A 24,882-nucleotide genomic window follows, 5' to 3' on the forward strand; every position below is an offset into this window, starting at 1 on the left:
TTACTGTAGAAAGAAAAATGTCTTATTTATTATAATAGATTTCTTTGGTTTTACATTCACAAATTATGAAATATATGTATTATGTGTTTAAACGAGGTCGATTCAGTGACATAGTACATGCGGGAATCGCGAGATAGTTTTCAATCGCATAACAAAGTTTTCAATCAATCATATTTATCAATCGCGGATGAGTAGAGAGCCAAGTAACACGAGAATCCACTCTGCTGCTGTTGCACGTATACAGAAATGTGTGAACATCCGTCGACAGTCTCGATAATCGATACACCTCGGCGACAATTTATTTCCTTCGAGGCAGATGGGGGGAAAAAAGGAAATGTATTGCGGAAATGAAAATCTCCGATTATACGATAAAATCACCGATAACCACGCGAAGGGACTGGAATAGATAGGGGATGCGAATCCCGTGATCTTATATCTTTTCTGTCTTTCTCTCTCTCTCTCTTTTTCTCGCTCGCGCATTAGAATTCTTTACACATCTCTCATTTTGTATCTGGAGCACGAAAAGTAATTCCTTTTACCAATGTTCCCTCAAGATTACCTAAAGAAGCATCGTGCAAGTAATCTTTTATGCGAATATATCATGAAACTCCTCTTCTCTCCGATACGTTTGTCTTACGCAGCCGTATACATACAGACACACACACAGTCATGTACACATATTTACACATTTGTCTTTTATTACAAGCTTAATACAAGCATAATGGATTCTCTCTTTCTCTCTCTCTCTCTCTCTCTTTCTATTCGAAAAACAAGACAAGCTTGCGAGCTTCTTTCGAAAGTTGCATTGCAATCGCGAGACTTAAACTTTGTTTCGATCCACAAAAGCTTTTTTTCGATTTAAGAGATAGTTTGCTTGCAACGTTACACATATGCTTATAAAACGCGCTGTTGATCAAATTTCCAAAGGTCCTATCTGTTTCGTTGATACGATATGCCGAACGAGTGTGTGACACATCTCTCTCGTATATTTATCTCTCTTCATGATTGAAAATTTAGGATTTCTCAAAGAAGCTTACGTTCCTCTTGCTCTCTTTGCTTTCTGCATTTCATTTATCGCGCGTTTGTTCTTCAAATGTTCATGCGATTCTTTTGAATTCTTTGAAAGAGGATTGTTCCCCGTCGACACATTAATATATTACCTCGCTCTCGTAAATCCGTTTTTCGTGCAATCTTATAATTTTTTTACTTTTTTGCGTTCGAAAATAGTGAAAATGTCGACAGACATATTATGTGTCAATGAATATTTTTTAATTATTTTACGACTTTACGAAAAAGCTGTACGAATAGCGAAATAAAATTTTATAATACGATATATTGATAAAAGAATTATTCGCACAGTATTTTTATTCATAAAAATTGTTTATTATTTACAATAGAAATAAAATAGATTTAAATATTAGATAATTTAAAACTAGATAATTTAAACTAGATAATTTAAAATAACTAGATAATTTAAAATAGATTATTTGTAATAGAAATTAAATAGATATCGTATGTGTGGGTGATTTAAAGTTATAATAGTCTTCAGAGATATTGCAAATAAAGTAATATAGAAAAATGATTGAGATTGAAAAAGCCCAAAGATATGCCATTTTATAATACTTTTCACATATTGATGCTGCCAAATTATAATCAGAAGATTAAAAGCTACGTGTTCATTTATAAATTATTCTTACGGTCAACTTGAAGCGCATCAATTATTGCTTAAGATTGCAAACGTTTGCCAATACGTTCTTCATTTTCGTCTCTTATTTTTCTTCAGTCTTTTGCACTTATTGTTAGAACAAACATTTGTTTATATATTGAATATATTCTATCGTCTACTCTATTATCCATTATCTAGTCGAATATTTTAGATCTCATCTTGCAACTCGATTCCGCCATTCGTACATTTTCCTTATAAATTTATATGTGAAGTGTGCATATTAAATTAATTCCGCGCCGCGAAGTTTAATTACCTCTGGATATTTTTATTCGGTTGCACAATATTGTGCAATATATATATATATATTCCCGTATTATAATAAGTAAATATAACTGTTGTCAATCTCCGCGACACTCATATTATTTTTCACTCAGACACTTGACAACTTTACTTCGGCAAAACATTACTTTCCATAAAATCCCGGATATGTTTTTGCGAGGGGAAAACGCGGCACCTTCTCCCCCAATAATCGTCTTTTTGGGATAATGCACGTTTTCCGTTAATCTGCACATCAGTTAACCCTCGTTATATATGCAGGAGCGACACAGCAGTTTTTTATCCAGTCTGTGGAATGTTCTTTACGATTCTTACACCGTAATATTTCTTCCTCTCTTAAAATAAGCCGAGAATCAGATACACGTTTCATTTGCCATTGTCATTTGCGCGATGTCATCCTTCGTTTTCTCGCTCGACAAGTACTTGGTCCTACCATTTTTCGAATGCACGAGGAACGAGGATGTCCTCGTGCCCTGTAGCCGCGCGTCAGGACTAAGGATGTCGCAGGATCTCTCCGCGCTGCAGTAACTCACCTCGTCGTCCTCGTCGTCGTAACGTAATCTCGTCGACGAACGAAGCATCTTGTTCGCATGCGACATGTTGCATCTGAAAGTAAACAAAAATCACGATTATTTCAATTTTAATTTTGGATTAATTATGAGATTACGCAACGTTATTTTGACGCTCAAAAAGACGAGGCAAAAAGTGGTAGAATTGAGTTTAAAAATAATAAATGCGACAAACATGATAGTTTTAGATTTAAAATTTAATTTAATTTAATTTAATCATTTTTCTAAGAAATCGCGAGAAAATTTGTAGAAAAATAGAAAAGATTTTACTCGACACGCAAGCACTCGATAATGATAGGATTAACGTGGTAAATTACTGCACGTGTGCTTACTTAATGCTACGTTGATAATGTACGCTTCTTACACGGACCACCTGGGATCCCCTTCTGGATCCGCAACCGCACACCGTGCTATCTCTCATGCTGCTGAGATCGTCCCTCGTGATGGTAGGGCTTGTTGGCGTGCAGCGAAGCGTTTTCTTGAATGCCATCCTGTACTTGACGCTCATCACGTTGTACAGGATCGGGTTCGCGGTTGTGCTGAAGTAGTACAAGCAACCGCCCAGCGGATATAACCACTCGTTGATGACTTCGAAGGCCGACACCTGATATACGTACAATAATCGCTGAGCGTGGAAGGGTGCCCAGCAGATAAAAAATGTTATCACGACTGCACCTGTGGAATGAAGCTATCGATATCTTTCATGTTTCACTGTCGATGCAAGGGTGAGAGAGAATTCTCAACACGAGCATCTCATATAACTCTGATTTCCATTGACCTTTCTAACTCATAAACTTAATCACGCTTTAATAAAAATTTAGATTAAATGTTTACTGAAGTGAAATTTTTCTTTTAATTGAGCGAAATTAATGAGAGAATAAGAGCGCTTCTCTTCCAAGCGATTTAATTCGCTAAAATTATTATTCATTAGAGAAATTCTCAATGAATCTGCATATGAAAATATAGTCTACATATCGAGACTGTATAAACATCGCCTGTGATACAAATGCATCGCTTTCTACTTTGCTCGGAGATATTCGTCCATTTATATTGTTTCTGTAGTTTAAAAATATCGATATATTCAAGGAAATGGAAAGAATTTAATTTTTGATCGCCATCTCTTCAGTATTCCAAATTATCCGGAATAAAAAGTAAGTAGGGTCAGATAAGATTTAGAATTGTATAGATTCAGTGGTTCACGCAGGATTCAGAATATATATATATAATAAGCAAACTTATATAAAAAAATTACAACTGCAATATTGAAAAAGAAATTAACAGGCAAAGCGGTGAAAAATATATATGTATATATATATACAAATATGTGTGTGTATATGTATGTATGTTACGTATATGTGCGTGTGTTATGTGTTTTTGTAAGAGTGCCAGAAAGAACTTTGCCCATAATACGTATTTTGAACTATATCCACGCAATTGAATCATATCTTAAATTGTAGAGTTTCAGTAAAAGATTAAAAATATGTTTTATATAGACATTCTTCGTTCATTTTAAGAATGTATTAATATAAGTCTAATAATATATTGATTTGAGATATATATTGATATCTCGTTATCCATGCAAAATGCCTCACAAATTATTGAATTCATTTTTTTTATTGTGGCATCTCTTAAACGATGTTAAAGAAATCTCCCAATATTTGTTCAATTCTTTAATTACACTTATTTATAATTAAAAGCTTATTATTCTTAAAGAAAAAAGATTGTAAATTAGAGTTTTTCACGAATATATCGAGTACTATACCAAGATAAATTTTATTCTCTTCCATGACACAAATAATAAACTCTTCCACCCGTTAATCTTACTCGAATAAATTTAATTAAAGAAATTTTATTGCATTTGTGTTTGTATATGTGTGCAAAAACAATATTCGTAGTCGGTTGCTGCGTTCGTGTCATAACGTTATTTTATATTTTGGATGTCAAACATCTCGATGACAAGTCGTCATTGACAATATTCAAATATCTTTTTAGCACATCAGTGACATATTTGTCAATAACTGTTGCGAAATCAGTAAAAGGATCATGTAAAAACAAATTCTGACGAGCGTTCAAAATTATTTTATTATTAATCTTTTTTTATTCTTCGCTAAAACTTGATACATGGATGATGAATTATGCGATTTAAAATAGGTCATGTTCTAAATAGTACTTTTGCTATCGTATGACAAGCTCTCTCGCGCTTCCCTATAATTAATTACGTATCGTCGAGCTTGAATATCTCACATACGATATTGTGTTGTCATGAATCGGTAAATTTATGTTGATACATAAAATCTAATAACTTTTAATTAAGCCGCGTTATCTCCGCGGCTAAAGATATGCAGACTCGAAGCAGCTCAATGATTAATCGATATGAAATGCAGCAAACAATCCTTTTATTTTTATGGAAATATTTAGCAAACATCATAGTTTCTATAAGCGCAACAGATAGAAAGATGGCATTGAGATATAGAGGATGTATCGAAAATCATAGCATGTATACGCGATATGCAGGTGATTCCTCATACAAATGCAAATCGAAAATGTTAAGTTACATTTTTTTTCAAATAAGTTATTTTTTTGGAGAAAATTGATATTAAAGATCTATCGAATACGCGGACATAGTATATATAGTCAAAAATAATCGAAATTGTCTCTAATTATAAGATAATATTGTAAGAGTTTGTAACAGTGAAGATTTGGAACACATTATTATGAATCCACCTTTCTTTAATTCGTCGAGTAACAAATTATATGTGACAAAAAGAGCAACATTTTCAGCAATTTGTAATATAATGAAACAAATGTTTTTTTAATACCTATTGCATTACTTCGACCCATAACAAGCCATTTAACATTATTCACAAATACGAACAGAAATAATTGTGTGTATTTTGATTCTACATTTTCGATTTGCATTTGTATGAGAAATTACCTCTATTTTATTTATACCATGATTTCCGATACACTCTGTATAATTACGATTCTCAGGGAAAAAAGTGATGCTTATGTAAAATTTGAAAACATTTTCTTCTTGGAAATAATAAAATTAAAAAATAATTTTGACTGATTCATTTCTAATTCATTAATTTTGATTAATGTTTAAAAGATAAATTTTTTTTTGTATTAAGCAAAACAAAATAATGTGATTTAATTTATTACTAATGTCATATTGGTGTCAAATGCAAATAAAAATTATCAGTGAAAATTATTTGTTCTTTTACATGCTTCGTTAGTCACACACAAATGTGCGTACAAAAATCTTATATTTTAATATCTTTTTAATATTCGTATTTACTATTTCGATATAAACCATATCTTCTTTTTAAACGCATTCAATGAGAAATTGATGACACTTGAAATCTCTTTTGTATGCGATCAGCAATGTTTTATCTTTTCATAAAGAACTTTATAAAAAGGTAGAACTTTTCTCTGAATACTCTACAAGAAATATGTATATTGAACACGCCACATTGCGTATATTTAAGATCGTTTTTTTCGGAATAAATAAAACGAAAGCTATTCGTGTTATGCAAGCAACTAAATACTTTATAGTAATCGTGGACAAATGTTTCATTGATGATTACCTACAAATATCCATTTTAAATTATATCAGTTATATGCGACGAGACATAATAAACAACCATAAGAATGATTTTCGTGCAAAGAAAGAAAAAGATATCAGAATTCTCGACTCAAAGTTAACAAGCAGTTGAACTGTTGACAGATATGTCTATCGTAAGATTGACTTGAAATCAAATTAACTTTGCCAACAATGCAGATTATTGGACTGCTTATCATATAAAGTTATGCATGGACGATCAAACTTCAACATCTTCCATTATGGGACGCTTGTACGAAAATGAATATCATGCAGTTATCTCCTAGAACTTTGTCATCCTCATAATAACTAGTCTCACCTAATGAAAATCGTGTGTTCGCAATATAACTCCTTGTATACGTTTAAAATGGTATCAGAATATACTAATAGAAGTTTAGAATTTTTAGAAGTTTGAAATTCTTTCCAAAACGGAAACAAATTACAACAGTAATCTCTTATCGAATGGAAATATCTTTTGTAAGAAACAAAACAATTATTTAAATATGACTTTTTTCTTTATATTTTATATACGTACATCAGCGATTATAAATTATAACTTTAAGAAAATATATTTTTATGTCAGAAAAAAATTATAGAAATATGCATGCCATACAATATTTTAAAAAGCAACGATATTTTAAAAAGCAACAATATTTTAAAAATAATCCACGATTCCCTTGTATCAAGTTTAATTGGCTCTTCAACTCCGTTCTCCGTAATGAATGATATCAGTAGTAAATCGATAACGATGCAAAATTTTATTATGTGCAATTTATAAAATACAAGGATACGAAAGCACCACGCGTGGGACTCGCGGGGGTATAAAAGGAAGTGCGATTGAAATAAAATGTGGTACGGTGGTAAATTCTATGAGGTATGTTGCAGCTTACGTAAGTGTATGTGTGTACATTTCCCTATACGTAGTGTGCGTTTGTATGTGTGCGTGCATGTGTGCGTATATGATCCGAAAAAGACGGAAATTTACTGAGCATTCGGATGATGGCTTTTCGTGATTGAGCCTGCTTCGTTTCTCCGTGAACGGAGCCCTCGATGCTATGCCCGAGGCCGTTGCTTTGTATTCGGAGACCCATTCTCACATAGAGCATCGCTATCGACAGCATCGGCACGAGAAAGAATATGAGACAGCTGAGCTCGTAAAGCGGGAACTTGGGCATGTTAGGCAGCAGCATGGCACACATCGCCGATTCCTCGGAATAGCGACCGGATCCTGCAAACAAATGCGAGAAACACTCTTGTTTCTTAACGTGCAGCACCAGATTATTTTATTTTCCAGTACTTTTTCTACAAGCTCTACATAAAAGTAAATTATAATAATTTTTAATTAATATAATTTGTGAATATTTATGAATTAATCATATACGAATTTTTATAATTTTTTTATTCGATATTTTACAAGCTTTATTCGATATTTTAAGCTTCGGATTTTTTTTTTTTTTTTTTTTTTATTTAGCGGAAGATCGCAAAAATTTTTTATATTATCCATGAGTGAGAGAACGCTTATTGACGTTAAGTTTGAAAACAATATTTATTAATATTTTTTATTATACCGATGAGGATATTTCTTTCATAAAGTTTATGTTTCAATTACACGAATGATCAAGATTAAGTAATTATTTATATATAAATAGGCATATTTTTTATTAAAAAATCCTTATCTATCGAATTTTAGTGTTGATTTTATTAATTTAATAAATTGATATATAAATTTTCTCATAAATGGAGAATTTTATTAGCATTAATCTCTTAACTATATATTACAGTTATCGGATTAAAAAGCTTAAATCCTATCAATACAGGCACGTTCAGGAACATGTTCCGACTAATCAATTCGCAATTGAACATATTCGTTTCACATCCGTGCAATTGCATGAAACGTATTTACATACATTTTAAATGGGATTCACGAAATATACCATTTGAAGCAATAATTCATACTTTTCATAATCACATGGATAACACAAGAATAACACGATAAACAAAAGTTGTTTTTGTGATTAAATATTCATAAACAATTATATTTATATTTGGCTTAAATTTTAATTTTAATTTAATTTAAATATATTTTTAGATAAACTCATATTATGTATATATAACAAAATTTGTATAGAAAAATATATTAATGCAACACTATATGTGTTTTATGTATATTATTTTGAAACAAGAACTTTAATTATTGTACGAATTACACGCAAAAATTAATTACTTTTTCTTTTGTTACTCGTATTAGACTGAATAGCGTCAGATTACATGAAATGTAAAATGAAATATTAACATAAATGGGTCGTAAGATGAAAATGACAATGTATTTCAGACGTACCGAAATTATCAGACGCATTAAAATTATGAATTGCTATAATTTAAGGCGATGTATTTCAGTAAATTAGTGAAATTCGCGATGAATATTAAATCCTGTGCAGAGGCGTATAACATCTGTTGCGCATTGTGCAGGAGAAGAAAGAAAGATATTAGTTTTTCTTTTTTTATTTTCTTTTCTTATTTTCTTTAACAATACGCAGTATTAAATTCGCGATCGTGAAATCATTACAAAGCTTAGAACGAAGATTGATACATTTGTTTGTTGAAACGAATTAAACGCGGTAAATACACACTTGCGAGATTTATTGTTTCCGTGGAATTTTTTGCGGGGCATTAAATGGCATTTCTCAGTGTCAGATTTATTTATTCCCCGCGGTCGGATGCAAATTTCTCGCGCGAGCCGACAAACTGATCGATTATCGCGAATAGCCCGTTATCATTCGTGATAACAAACGCCGTGGCAGATCTCTCTTTATGCGATGTAATTACAACACACTTAGTATTGTCGTCATGTGTGGCATCGGTTTCTTCTTGAATTTCCAAACGGCACTTGATATTATCATGTTGCTGCACATGACACATCTATGAGAGAGCTCTTATTTTACAAAAGATAAATCTCTATTATATTCTCCTTTAACATCTATTATCTCTTTGGAGGGCGATGTAATCGAATGCTAAATGGAAAATAAACAAAAATTGTTTACAGTTTTTAATCTAGTTATTGCTGTAGCATAACTTTTTAATCTAATTTCCATATAAGAAATTTAGTTTCCTTAACTTGCGATTAATTTTGATAAAAATTACAATAAATAGCTATATCAAAAAAAAAAAAAAAGAAAATTGGATTAAACTTTAATTATAATTAAATAGATTAGATATAAAATAACAAATAATAGAAGGACTTTCTCATTTATTCAAAGAAATAAAACTTAGAAGCAATCTCTGATTTTGAAATTAAAGTATTTTTGTAAAATAATTTTCTGTTAAGTTATTTAAAATCAGCTTTTTATAGTCGAATTTTTATACACCCTACTGAGGAAGGAGATGATCGTTTTTACCTCTCCATAATAAAGTCCAATGTACACTCATGAATGAAATGGTTGAAATAATCGCGGCAAAATGTGACCGTGCCGCAGGATTGAGACGACCGCCCACAAAGTTTCTATAAAGAGAACGCTTCTCTTTTTATTTTTTAATGCTTTCATCTTCTTTTTTTACAGATTATAATTTGTCGATAAAAAGCTTTTAAATATTTAGCCTTTTTTCTTTCAAAGAAAACGGATTTTTTATCTAATCTCTTATCTTAATCTTAGCCAGTATCGGATTTTATCATATATTTTGCTTTTTATTACGAAGCTGTGTAAAGTAACTTTAATAATTATACGCTACAATATGTATGGAAGTTAATAAAACTGCTTCGATTTGAATTTTAATTAATTATCAAAAATGGAAGATTATTTAATGAGTGTAACTTTAATATATCATTTGAATAAATAAAATGTATAGAAAAGATACAAAAAAGGAAATGATTGTAAAAAGAGAAACTAATAATTTTAAATTCACAACATATACATAAAATATGAATTTTTGGATTTCAAAATTAGAATTTTATGAAACATTATTTTTTTCTATTCTATCTGTTCTATCTTATCAAATTCTTTATTATTTATTTATTTTATAATTCTTAGATTGACATATTTTTGAAGTATATTTTTCTTATAATTTTTTTAAGAGAATAACTCTTTTCCTGTTTAATGTTTTTTTATATTAGTAGCGCTTATTGTGCGTAAAAATATAAAGTCATCGATTAATTATTCTGTTTGCTGTATCCACGATTATTAAAATCGGAGAACCAATAAAAAATAAGTTGTTTAATTGGACGAGCGTGCACTTTAAACAAATTTATTAGCCGATAGCGCGCAAGTGTACTCACGACGAGCAAATAGGCCGACCATAATTACATGTAAATAGGAAACGCACTGCGTTCATGTATTTACACACACACTTCTCTTCCTCAAATAAACTGTGTACGTTTAATATATCGTCAGTTATATACCTTTAAAAAATAATACAAATGACAAATTTATCTTTCACTGAAATTATGTATTAGCTTTATTCACTTTCTTTTCTTTTTATATTTTTAGTTATTTTGTAAAGTACAAAATGAAGAAGCTCGATTGTGTTATCAGAATTTTGAAGTGATTGGCCTTAATTAAATACTTGAGAAGTAATCTTATATATATAACAATTGATATAAGAACCCTCGATTACATTTTTCTTGTCAAAAATAATTGAGAAATACCATAAAATACCACGTTATATTATCGAATTGTTTTTGTATTTTTTTAAATAAAAATAAGAATTTCAGAGAGTAATCTTCCTAAGAGATTATTGACTCGGTTATTATTATGCTATGTAAAAGCTATTACGAATCTTTTAGACTTTAGACACTTGTATCGTACACTGCGTTATTGACGACGGTATTTATATCATTTTCCTTGAAAAATGTAAAACTTATATTTTTGGTCACGAACACTCGATTGAACAAGTAGATTACGGCTATTACACAAGAGACCACTCACTTGGCGGATACTCGATGTAATTGACGGTGGTGTAAACGGCAAAGGGCAGGGCAAAGATAAGAGCTAATAACCAGGCGCCTACGATGAATCGCACAGGTCGTTTAAGTCCGCTCATCACATACAAATGCAAGGGGTGGCATATCGCCAAGTACCGCTCCAATGAAAACACCATTATCGTTAACACTGATACGTAAGATGACCTTGAAAAAGCGCACAATTAATTTTACATAAATGCAAGTACAATTTTATAATCGCCAAGTAATTAATACAAAGAGTGCTCATAAAACTATTCGAAGAGCCTTCCAAAAAGCTATTATTAATATGCTCTCTTTCTCTCTCTACATATTATATATATAAGAGAGAGAGAGAGAGAGAGATTTTGTGTAATTATTATTTTCTATAATACATATTCTTCTATTCTCACTCGCTTAAATTTGCAAATTTTCTGCACTCTTTTACAATTAAGAAATATGTTTTCCGAAATTTTAAAACGCAAATTGTACAAAGTATTTGTGTAGATTTTATTATTGTATGTAGTTTTTTAAATTAAAATATACACATTTGTAACACAAAGGAAATGTGAGGAGCTTTGCAAAAGAGAGAAGATGTTTGTACTTTCTATATAATTATTGCAAGATCCGTACTCCTCTTGCACAGACGTTTAAAATTGTGGCACAAAAGATGTTACGTGTAATCTAAATGCAAAGAAATGAAAGGATTTCCGACTAACTAGTATTATTTGTAGCTTTGAGACTGTGTCCTTCATGCAGTATGTATGTCACGGTTATTTTAGCATTATAGATTCTATTTAAGATCCTTTGTATATTTTGAGCTTGAATATTTTCAATGGAATACAGTTCTGTAAGTCGTAAAATTTGCTCTATTGTTACTCACAATCAGTTTATTGACGGTTTCTTTTTATTCATTTTTCTCCGAGAATATGTAACAAAAATACAAATTACCAGTTGCGTTAGAAATTATACTTTAAGATTTGAAAAGTCGACCTACTCTAAATCTGCTTCTTTGTTTTCATGATTTATTTTATTTAATAACATTTTTATTGTCTTAACTTACATTTCTGAGACGTATGCTCGGATTTTGCATAAACCTACTCCGAGTGTCCATGGATATTGTTGCCAAAATACGCTCAACTCATTGGGTAGCCCTGGAAGCAAAGAAAATATAAATTTTTTTGCGTATTATTTATATTTTTATCAACTAATTCTCGATATAATTATATCATCAATGTGTATAAGTTCATAGATAAATTAAAAGAATAAATTAAGATTGTATAGGAATTATTTAATATTTAATTTATGTATGTTATCGTCATGCTACTATATTTTATAAAAACTGTAGGTACTAATAGCGTCTTCCATTGGGAAAAACTCGCAGCACTAAGTGCTTGAAGCGTATATCATTGGTAATATTAATGAGATGTTCTAAATGCTGCACATTCATTGGGAGTGCAAAATGCTCTCAATGCGCACTGGAAGTAGTTTGCACTCCCAATGAAATGTGCAGCATTCAGAACATGCTCATTAAAATTACCAATGATATATGCTTCAAGCACTCAGTGCTGCGAGTTTTTCCCAATGGAAGATGCTATAAGAAAGCTCTGAAACAAAGTTGCAAGAAATCAACGAAATAATTAATTGAATAATATAACTTTTTATGCACTCTTTTTCCAGGGATTTATTAAGTATCTTTAGCGATATAAAAAGAATGTAAAACGTCTGTAAGATCGAGAAAAATGCCAAGTAATGTAAAAGCCAAGTTTTAGAGTATAATATTAAATTTTTTGTTAACGACAAGTGATTACAACAGATTATGTAAATTATTAAGCAAATTAACAATAGGCGAATCAGAGATTCAGTCGATATAATATAATTTCCACCAAAAATTCCCGATCAATTACTAATTACAAAGCATATAATTAAAACAATTCGCATTACAATTCACGCTCTAATAAATTTGATATAAATCAGTATCCGTTCTTGAAATTTATAGCTGTTCTAATTTTAATTTCTTTGACTAACAGAAGTTCTTGAGTCTTCCTTTTTGAAAGTTTCCAATAGTTATACTCGTCTCGTGATTGATTTATAACAACATAGCAGCTATTGAAAATCCCACGAAATAAAGTTTAAAAAAAGTGTGAAATTGAAATCATCTGAAGCGATTTAAAGACAAGCTATTCTCTTGCGCGCATTTTTATTAATTACAATAAAAAAAATTAAAAAAATTGAATATCTCTCCATGACACGTTACAAATATCTCTCCATGACAAAAAATCCAGTGCTACTAATTCTTCATGCATGATAACGATACAACAACTAAACGAGACTCCAATATTAATTGTTAAATGGGAAAACTGGCAAATAAAAGAGTCAAGGCGTGGGTATTGGTGCGCAAACTTATATTGTTAAATTTCATACACAATATTTGTTGTAGTCAAATTTTAAATTAAAATCGGTAATCAGAAAGGAAAACTCACTAAAACCTGCATAGAATCTATACCAAATAATCTTTATATATTTATATCTATGCTGAAGATGGAGCAAAACACGGTCCGAAACGTAGATTTTTAATACACATTTATTACGGAAATTTAATAATAATAAATTCGCGCACCAATACCCGCGCCTTGGTTCTTATGTGCCAGTTTTCCCATTTATTTGTTAGTACTCTGAGCCTGTTGCTATTATTATTGAATACTAATTGTGTTTACAAATGATGCAGCAATTGCCTGTCACTGCAAATTATTTCATAATTTGCTACGCGTTAGTTATATCCGGCGACACAGAAAATGCTTTTTACACTTTTTTTCACGCTTGCAACGCATCTACTTCACATTATTTATTATTATGTATTAAATTGTTGCACGTAAAATGTTGCTTTCAAATTAAAAATAAACGAAATATAGATAAATTAGCCGACATTTAATTATTATACATTATTATCTGTGATGTAATTTTCTTATTAAAAAAGTCTTTATTTTTTGCAAAATATTCACAAATTTTTAAATCGGAGTGAGTTTATAATAACGTAAAAATGTAGATTTAGTAATTTATGTAACATTATTTCGTTATACTACGGTTGAGAACGCGGTGTAGAAACTGTCTGAAAAAGCTTATATTAAAAAAAGAACAATGACAAAAATATATAAAATTATCTTATGAAGAAAAATCAATTTATGTAAGAAAAAAACATGTATTTTCCTGTAAAAAAAATAGGGAAAGTTATTTTCCTGTCCTCCTGGAGAATCGTGTTTGTATTTTATTTCTTGAAGATTATTAAAAAATTGTTGATATAAAATCACACACAATATTTATACAATGATTTAACACGACAGATTAATATAGCATATATGTAATGAGATGCAATAATTTTTTGTTTATTTTTGGCAAAGAATAAATCATCATATCAAATACACGAAGGAACTGGTAATGTTTATAAACTAAAGTAATAACTATATTTAATATGTATTATCTGGCACTCTCTATTAACTTTAGATCTTATTCGCCTTACACATCAATATATCGAGGATTCCGATATAATGCTTACAAATCCCAAAGGTATAAAACGCGCTCATGGATCATGCAAGGCACATAGCACGTTGTGAAGGCGTTTTATTTAGGACTTTTCTCCTGTATCGAGTAGCCTTAAACCGCTACCTAGTATTGTAAAATTTCAAAAGAATTTGAAAGCCTTAGCTGTCAGCAACCGGAGTTTAATATCGTGCTATTAAAGCTTTGGTCAAGTTTCAATACACCTTATACATAAAGCCGATGATATATCATTTTCTTTATTCAGGATACTACGAAAAGCTTCTATTTTCAGTATACACCGATGCTTCTAATGTATCATTACGTAAAGTAAACTATACAAATAAGTATAACGTCAAAAGATTCTTGAATTATTATTTCAGAATATCTGAAACTTCTAAATTTAACGTTTGCAATTTTTAATATTGAATTATAATTGCTTCTTTTTAATAAGAAATTAACTTCAAATCATATTTTTTTTTATTTCTGCAATATTTACTTTATTTTCAACCAAGGATTCGCGATATATTGGATTGAACGGAAAGTTTGTGCCGTTTTTTTTTGCCAGATGAAGACCGAAAAACGGCATAAACTTTTCGTTCAATGCAATATATCATAATTTGCGTTAGAAATTTTATCGTTATCAAAGTACAAAAAAAAATAATGAAGCCCAATAAATATTGTTTGTTCTAGATCGAGTATGTTTTGGTTTTATCAGATTTTGTTCACAATCACTTGGGATACTTGCCCGCGCAATCGGATGCCGGATACGTTACAAAATCGCTGTAAATCGTAATTAATCGAAATTGTGACATAATAGCTGCGCGGAAGCCGTTTATTTCGCCCGACTTCAAAGATCACAAAACTCATTAACTCACTATTGATATCGAGTACGTGACGAATCCTCAAATCACTCGACAGAGCGTGTTCCTGCATACACATTGGCTTTCATTATAGGCGCGCTAATAATCCCTTATTAATCCATAATGGGACATGGAAAGATTTATATTTGAGAAGTTTGAAGTTTAAAATTGATCGCTCAATCATATGAATGATTCGTCATATGAACATAAATATAATCACCGAATTTGATAATATGAATAATGTACTCGTTGTTTGGCAGCTCTTTTATATTCTCTTTTGCACTGTCTCATATTGCTATTTGCGAAATATTATAAAAGAGAAGACGGAAACTATGGATACGTTAATTATGCGATGCTTGTGCGTTTCACTAACAAGACAAATAACTTCTTCTCTCTTTCTCTTTCTCGTCTTTTAATTAAATTTTTAATTAATTTCTTCAAATCTAAATATTCTCTCATTACATGAAATATTGCGATCAGAGAAATTCTTCATTTCGTCACAAAATCGTTACAAAATCGAGATTTTTTCTTTCGAGGAATTAGCTTGTTAGGTACAAAGCGTCTCAAGGTTTTTCCTGATATTTTCTTGGCAATATCTGATATATGATTGATGAAGGGGAACGACAAAACGTTATATAGAGCGTGTGACAGATTTGACGAATACTTTTTTATCTATTAATATCAGAGTACAACATTTTGTGTTTAAAAAAATGATTTTTTATTTTTAAATAATTCATAAATAAGTGACAAACTATTTTTCGGACGCAAAGTGTACAATTTTTACGAATTAAACATTAGCAAAAAAATCTAAAGAAATATATTATTTTGTCGAGGGAAACGAGAGCGAATAATTCTAAGACATCCTGTATATCAGGAACACGGAAGCTTTATCGAGCATAACGCTGAAGGAGTGTTATTATCAAGATATTCGATACATGTACATATTCATATGAGGCAAGCTTCTTGTATTTAGATGAGTAGTGGTGCTTTTCTACGACGTTATTTTTTATTTTGCCCTTTTTGCCTATTGCGGTATTCGCAGTTTTCAAAGCGGATTAAGCACGACCCGATTCTTAATCTTAAAGTTTGCGATAGCAAACTTATCTCAGGAAATCCATTCTAACTACAATCTTCAGAGTCATTAAAAAAGTTTTACTACCTTAAGTTAGCCTATTGAGCACGTCGCGAGAAATATAAAATATATATCATGCACAGCGCTTAATACAAATTCCAACCACTTTATTGTAGTGTTCATTTTTTTTGCGTTTATAAGAAGGAAAAATTTTAAAGGGAGAAATGTAGAATTTTACATATCAGTCTAAAAAATAATTAATTTATAATTATAATTGCGCAAAGGTAGGGTATTATTAATATTGATTTGTGCTATTATTATACACATTTTACGATAAGAGATTATTAAAAATAATTTTTTTGCGGGGATTTTTCACTTCATTCGCCATCAAATGATGCGGTAGCGTCGCGACGTCAAGTATATAAAAAGCAACTAGCCGTGATTATGTCGTGTTTGTTCATGGCACATCGTCGAGACAAAGTCATTTATTTGGAATTCTTATGTTAAAAGTGTTTCCAAATTAAAATATTTCTAGAAATAGAACTGTAATAAAAAATCTAACAACACTATTTTTGCATAATTTTGATTAAGCTTTCGATTGCGATCAATTCGAGTAAAATTGACGCAATAATTCCTGAGCTTTTGAGATCTATTCCATGAAGAGTAATAATTCTTTTTATTTTAAATTTTATTTCCAGTTTCACATGTAAAACATGATACGTAAAACGATTTTGTCCCTCAAGGCGCATTTATATTGCTCGTATACAAGATTTGTTAGGATGTGAGATAGAAATGTAAAGAACAAAATATTTGCTCCGTGAAATTGTAAATATTTCATAAAACATTCAAAATATTTGTTATAAAATATTTGTAAAGAGAATTATAAATTAACGTTTTGTTAAGTTTTGTTTATTGGTAAAACAAATGCGTCATTTTTAGTTATTAATAAAGGAAGGTTCATGCAAATCAAGGTTCGAACGTGATTGAATTGATAATAAAAAATTCAATATTATACGCATTTATATGAAAAAATATTGTTACCTATACTAGACACATTTAGGCAAATACACATATAGATCTTTATATAATGTTAAAAAATATGTTATAGCTTGAAAAGCTTTATAATTTTATAAAAATTGATAAATAATTCTTCTTTATTAACCTAAAATAAGAAAAAAGGCTCCATATGGCCTTACAACTTTCCGCGCGAAATGAGATCCATCGCCCGGTGCTTTTGATGCAAAACGAGATCTATAAAATTGTATGGTTTCACTGTGGATTTACAACTTTTTGCGTGTAATGAAATCCACTCTATATCGTCCGGTGTTTTCGGTGCGAAAAAAACGAGGTCTATAATTGCACGGTTCCACATAACATTTCGCCTGAAATAAAATAATTCTCCATTGTCCGGTGCTTTCAAATTAAAGAAAAATAGTAAAAAAGAGGTTGGCTTTTAAGCACCAGACGGTATGAAATAAATTTCACTTTGCGCGAAAAGTTGAAAAAAATTGAATTGCTTAGAATTCGGTCGATATTCCTTTGGAATCATTGGAAAAGAATCTCCTCTTTTATCTTGTCTAGTAACCATATATGTTGCCTATAGTGGTGACTTCTCTCCTATACTCTCCGGTATCTCATACATATATATTACGATGATGATTTGACAAAGACAAGGTAGCTCGATTTTGTGTGTAACGAGAGAGATTGGCCTCCATTTCATAAATTATCTAGATTGTTAGCATCGAAAATAGGTACTCTTCTTTTTCATCGCGTCTACCTCCCGTTGATATTTTATATTATTTATTTATTTTTATTTTATATTATTTATTAAAAACGCACGCCAAGTATATAAATAATATATATAAGATAAATTATTTAATTTGATCATCTTAATTGATTCGTTAATTAAGGTCATATAAAATAATGTTTTAAATAAAAATCGCGTGGTATTAAGAGAAATATATATAATTACTCAAGAAAATGTTTTACTCTGATGTAGATAGATTTCTAACAATAAGTTACAACAAAAATTTATCGCTATATTTTGTACCTGCCAAAACATTGTTTGTAACAGGTAGAATTTATGGCAGCGAATTCTAGTAATACCTTCTGACAAATTTAGTTTCCATTGCCAAATATTAATCACTGCATTGGATAAATGTGAGTTTCCATATTATAATTAGAACGATCTTTGTGAGAAATGATTTTTCTGTGTGTACCAGTCAAACTTTATAACAAGTATGATTAGTCTTAACATATAGGCATCACACACACAGAAAGACTTTCTTTTTATATTTTATTAACAGTTTAGAGGTACAAATTCTGTCTTTGTTATCTAGACTAATTAAGTGCAAAACACATGCGATATCATAGTGTGATTGTGTATTTTGCTAATCATTTATCTATATCAGTTAATTTTTTGCACCTAGAAAATTGTTGCTGTAGTTGCAAGACCATTTTTTGAGTGATAATCTAGTTTCTTATTATCTTGTTTCTTTATCGAGATATGATCATCTTTAATTTTTAAATAAAACACAAAACATTAAATTTTTTTTAAATTCGAAAGAATATCGAACATTAAATGAAAAATTATTAGAATTTATAATTAAAAATTAAATGTTACTAAGATATTTTTAAAGTAATATTTAATGTAAATAATACTTGCGTATGAAATATCCATCGCGTTTAATGCAATTGCGTAATCGATTAATAAATGAGAGTGACACATGTCGAAATGTTTTTGCAATTAGCAGTTTACACGCTGTAATAATATATTTTCGCATGTCTTTAACTGTCGTTGATATGGCTAGAGATAAATTCATTTTTTAAATCCCTCCCCGCAAAAAAAAAGAAAAATAATCATGAGGCATTAAGTCCAGAGAATGAGTCGACCACAAAATTTGTCCACCACATATACCACAATCCATCGATTAGGGAATTGTCTCTGTAATACATGACGTGCTTGTGCATAATTCGCAGAACAATTGTGGTGTTGGTATCACACAATGTTGGGTTTAATAAAATAGGTTCTCTAATAAAAGTGGTAATATATTTTTTAGATAAAAAAATATGAAATATTTATGTCCTGTTAATGATTTATCAATAAAATACAATTGGATTATGTTAATATCAATTGCCACACTAGATACTTAAATTTCATGGTCGCTGAAAATCAATCCAATAAAGCCAGTGCGAATTTTCTGCTAATTATTAATGCATATTTTTTAAGTTTATTTCTCTGGAATTTGTAAATATATTTTTGTTAGTAATTAAAACAAATCTAAAAATGAAATTTATTACGAATCATCAATGACAGTCAAAGGCATGCGAAAATGTAAGTATTATTACAGCATGTAATACTAAAACACTTCAACGTGTATCTCTTTCATTCTTTAATTGATTACGCATTTGCATTGAACGCAATGGATAACGTTTTACATATCATTAACAATTAAAAATATGTGAGTAATTTTTGATTTTTGATTTCATATCATACTCTTTTAATCAACGTTTTTTTCGATTTTTTCGAATAATATTATGTTTCTTTCAAAAAATTTAAAATAATTTTCATATATCAATAAAAAAAAAAAAAAAAGTAAAAACTAGATTATTGCGCTGTAAATTCTCCTTAATACGCGATTTTTGTTTAAAATATACGACAAACAATTACGAATAATTTAAAATGTGGTCACATGTTAGGTAACTCATCCTGTATATTTCAATTCTTTTTTTTTTATATTTTTGTTCGTTGCATACAAATTTAGATACTTTTTTTACGTATTTGGCATGTGTTTTTTATCTTTTACAGTATCTTTTTGGGTGAAAATGTGGTTGTATTAGTCGCATATTTAAAAAATTCATAAAGTACGAAGCCGAATGGCATATCAAGTAGGACAATCGTGGGATATGTCGGTTGCGTTAGAGTTGAATACGAGTAATATTTGAAACTTCGAATGGTTGTTGCCTGCCGAGAGAGAACGCTTGGCACGAGAAGGATGGAGAAAAAAACGGAGGACGTAATAAAATTCAAGATCGATATTGGCTGCGTGCTGCGTGGCTTTAATTACGATATATACCGGATTATTTATATATATTTCTTATCTGCGAGTTTTTATCATATTTTATTGCTGACAGTTATATCGTAGTAATAATGAGGAAAAAATATTGATGTTGATTATACGATAAAAAAAATATTTTAATATATGCAGATTTTGAGGAAATCGGCAAGGTATGGAAGTTAAAAATAATATTATTTTGACTGTACTGGAATATTCATTATAAGCGTGTGCATGGGAATATTCATTATAAACGATGAGCTTATAATATCCGCATCTTCGTTAATCTTCATCAAGATCTCGGCTAATCGATCTTATAAAACTGACAGATCAAACTTTTGCTTGTTATTTATCCTTCAAGAATATTGCAGTATCAAAATATATAAAGTAAATATATATCTATATAAAAAGGAAATTGCTCATTGTGTATGTTTCAGAAATCCTATTTGCGAAAATAGAAATTGATATCACTAATATTTTTGTATGTTTTTACAACATTAATTACTATTGTAAGCCTGACAGATACAGGATTCTGGAATCCAGATCCCATTAATTTTTTGAAAGTATTACAGTATTAAACTTTACGAAGTAAAAATACCGATTAGGATTTATACGGAAAAAGAAATAGAAATAACATAATATATAATATAAAAAAAATCAGAGATCTGGAGATAAAAAATAATATCATCCAATCACATTTCTAATATATACATATATGTATGTGCGTGTGTATGTATTATTTATTTCAATATGTAGCAATTGTCTCATAATATCGTGATATTTTGTCAAATATCTTTATAAAGTCGACGGTTGAACCTGTCATTCTTTATTTTAACAAATTTTATTATATCAATTTATTTAATACAAATATCAGTACACTGATATAACAAAGTCGTTTAACAAATCAGAAAAAATAAAAATAAAAAAAAACAAAATGTTTTTTTTTGCAAGAATTGGAAGATAAAGAGATAAAAACAGTATTCTGTTAGCAATGTGTGTGTGTCTACACTGAAAAAAAAAATTGTTAACTTGACTAAATCCGTTTAACTAATTCCCATTTTTTTAATTGAAATATTTATATATTTAAGTCAAATACGACATATTAAATCTAACATGACGTATATTTGACTTAAATATATAAATATTTCAATTTAAAAAATTGTAATTAGTTGAACGGATTTAGTCAAGTTAACAATTTTTTTTTTCAGTGTATGTTCATATATTCTCATTTATCTCGGAGGTCAGAAAAAACGTAGGGTAAAAATAATATTCTTTTGCTATATATATGTATTTATTAGAGGACGAAACAATCTAAGCAATATCTGGATTGTTCGTCGTTAATCAGGCGTGTAATCCTGACAGATGGAGTATTTAAGACGGCGCGAATCGCAGCCTTGGGGAATATAAGGCGAAACGGAGGCATTTTACCGAAAATTGTGCTTGCGACTTATTTATCGTGAAAAGAGACCGGTGATTCTGATGCCGGCGTCTGACATCGTCTGCTAAAAGTGTCGTGTAAATTTTCTCTTTCATGCACACGAAATACTCTTTGATTAATTACGGGAAATTTCCGCCGTAAGAGAGAGAATGATAATAAAAAAATATAATTATCGTCGATTCTCTAACAACAAATATTCGACTGGTAATAAATTTCTATGAATCGCGATGTCGGAATGTAAGTGTAAATAGCTTATTAATTTGAAGAAAATGCATTGAATCCGAAAATTATATATACATATGTTTGATGTAAAAAAACTTATAACAAAGTAAGGGAAATGTAATAAAAAACCGAACGAATGCCTGTCTCTGACAATAAACTTAAGAAGAACATCACCGAATTTTCTAAAATAAATGATCATATTTAATTTAAAAAAGTTTATCGTTTCCAGTGCTGTGAGAATACAAATCTGCTCATTTAATTTTTACGCTGATTTGCAACATTATACACGACAAAATTATCAAAATTAATCCTTTGCATGTGTAGTTCTTCAATCATACGATTAATAAGTAATGAATAGGACGCAGTGCTGCATATATCTTCATTATCATCTACATGGGATTCATTATGATTATTATCGCTCGCGCGATGAGACAATGTAATAGTTAGGTTACAATAATTTTGTTTCACACGGCCCGACATATGTATGTGCCTACTCTTCAGTAGAAGACCAAGACGTGCTGGTCGCGACAATCTCAATAGCTGATCAAATTAATACTTGCGAGCTAAAGCAAGCTCATTACGCATATAATTAGCTCAATCAAAGCGACGTAAACGAAAGTAAATGAATTTAGAATCGAACGGATTTCACCATAAAGCAAACTTTTTTTATAAAATAAGCAATAATTATTATTAATAATTCACGCATATATATACATGTTTATCTATGTGCTTTATTGAAGATTCGCTATAAACGCTTGATGCAATTACGCTAATTAAATCGACGAATAATTATTCCATTTTAATGCGAAGCTTATGGCTAATTAGTAGAAAATGATAACAGAATGTGCTTAATAAAATATAATAATAAATTCCGAATTTTACATAGACATAGAAATATATATTTATAATACACATGAAAATATAATACATATAGAAATACATATTTATAATATACATTCATATTTATATTTATACATATTTATAGAAATATATATTTCCTATGTCTATGGATATGGAATTTTACCCGAATTTTTGAAACAAACAAATAGTTAGAGCGAGAAAAATACAATAGAAAAGTTGATTGAAAGCTAAGACAGAAATACATATCCGTATCGATTTGAAATGCAATATCAATCGGGAATCATGTTCTCGCAAATATTATTTTTGCCATGGGTATGGTCAAGTAAAATGAAATGAAATAAGTTAGCAACACGAAGTAGAAATTTTTCAACAAATCGAGCGCTCGGAATAATTTAAGACTAAGCCGCACAGAGAATAAATTTTTAAGAAAAAGCTTCAGACATTTTGTAATTTAAACAAATAGAGTGCATATTTTACAGCATATTAAAAGTTATAGTAAATTTTTTAGAAGAAAGAGGAAATACACATATAATCTTTCTCTTTCTCTCTCTCCCCCGAGTAAGAATAACTGAAATATAAGTTGAAACACTATGGTTTTATAAAACATAACACTGTTTGAATAATTTAATTTGTATTATAAAAGTATAAAGAAAAGAACGAATAAATTTTTATTGTATGATAAAAAGAAATTTGTCGAATATATATGTTTTAATATTCTTTTATCTCTTATATTATTTTTAATCTTTGATATGGGTTTGTTTGAAATCCAATAATAATTTATAAGTAGTTTAATACGTTTATTTGTATATCTTTTTAAATTAAAGATTAAATAATAAAATTATTTTTTTCTACAATATGCGTGGTTATAGAGAAAAGATTTTTATTTTATATTTTATAAGAGAATAAAAAAATGCACTGAAAAATTTTTAAGAGAGACAAACTACGTGTTTATTAGGGGTTTAAAAAATTTAGTACAGAGAGAAAGAGAGAATGAGAGAGAGAGAGAGAGATTAGAAACAAAACAGTTGCAAAGCTGATAACTCTGTATAGGACTCACCGAGAATCAAGAGAAGCAGGTCAGATATTGCTAGATTGAACAAATAGTAATTAGTGGCATTTTGCATGACGGGATTTCGTTTGATGACGATGCAGGTGACCACATTGCCGAATATTCCGGTGACGAAGATCATGATGTAGACGAGAGTGATCGGCAAGACGAGTTTTAGCGGCAGATGTTTCGGGCCCCAGATCAATTTTATGTACTCGGACTCGCTTATATTCAGTTCCGTGATATTGTCGATAATCGAGAGATTTTGGCCCGAAAATTCCATACTTTGCGCTTTTCCCCGTCAGTAGTGTCGTCGGTCGCTATATCGATCAAATTATCCATTCATTATATCTCGCGATCCCGCGGAATTTTTCTGATAATTCGTGTTCCTTCATTCCTTAACAATCATTATTTTCCATTAGATAAGATTCTCATCTCGAGCGGCGTGCACAGAAACTTAACACGTTCCTCGGTTTCCGATACGTCGATTCGAATATCGCGCGAGCGTTGAATCACTACGAAGCAATTCATTGTTTTTTCTCTTCAAAAAATAATTTTCGCTAAAAACTGATTTTAATTCCGCGAACATTTTATAAGGATTTTATTCCGGGCGAATATGTTTATTTTATCGAAGGAAATAGACACGAGATACGCGCGATGAAAAGTGCTCCACTCAACAGACCGTGG

General features: G+C 30.1%; 1 protein-coding gene across 2 annotated transcripts; it reads right to left on the reverse strand.

The window, feature by feature from the left end:
- Positions 1-24,882, reverse strand: LOC115234184 (neuropeptides capa receptor-like). 2 transcript variants are annotated; one of them, XM_029804988.1, is made up of 6 exons: positions 24,205-24,882; positions 12,166-12,256; positions 11,092-11,291; positions 7,158-7,400; positions 2,904-3,246; positions 1-2,608 (listed from the first exon to the last, which is right to left on the reverse strand). In XM_029804988.1, exons 1-6 carry the CDS (start codon positions 24,476-24,478, stop codon positions 2,356-2,358), a joined length of 1,404 nt encoding a protein of 467 aa, XP_029660848.1. In that variant the 5' UTR covers positions 24,479-24,882; the 3' UTR covers positions 1-2,355. The 2 variants fall into 2 exon arrangements, with proteins under 2 accessions (XP_029660848.1, XP_029660849.1); XM_029804989.1 differs by having other exon boundaries at positions 2,351-2,608; positions 2,936-3,246.

This window comes from Formica exsecta, unplaced genomic scaffold, assembly GCF_003651465.1.
Source record: "Formica exsecta isolate Colony F162 unplaced genomic scaffold, ASM365146v1 scaffold196, whole genome shotgun sequence".
Classification (NCBI taxonomy): domain Eukaryota; kingdom Metazoa; phylum Arthropoda; class Insecta; order Hymenoptera; family Formicidae; genus Formica; species Formica exsecta.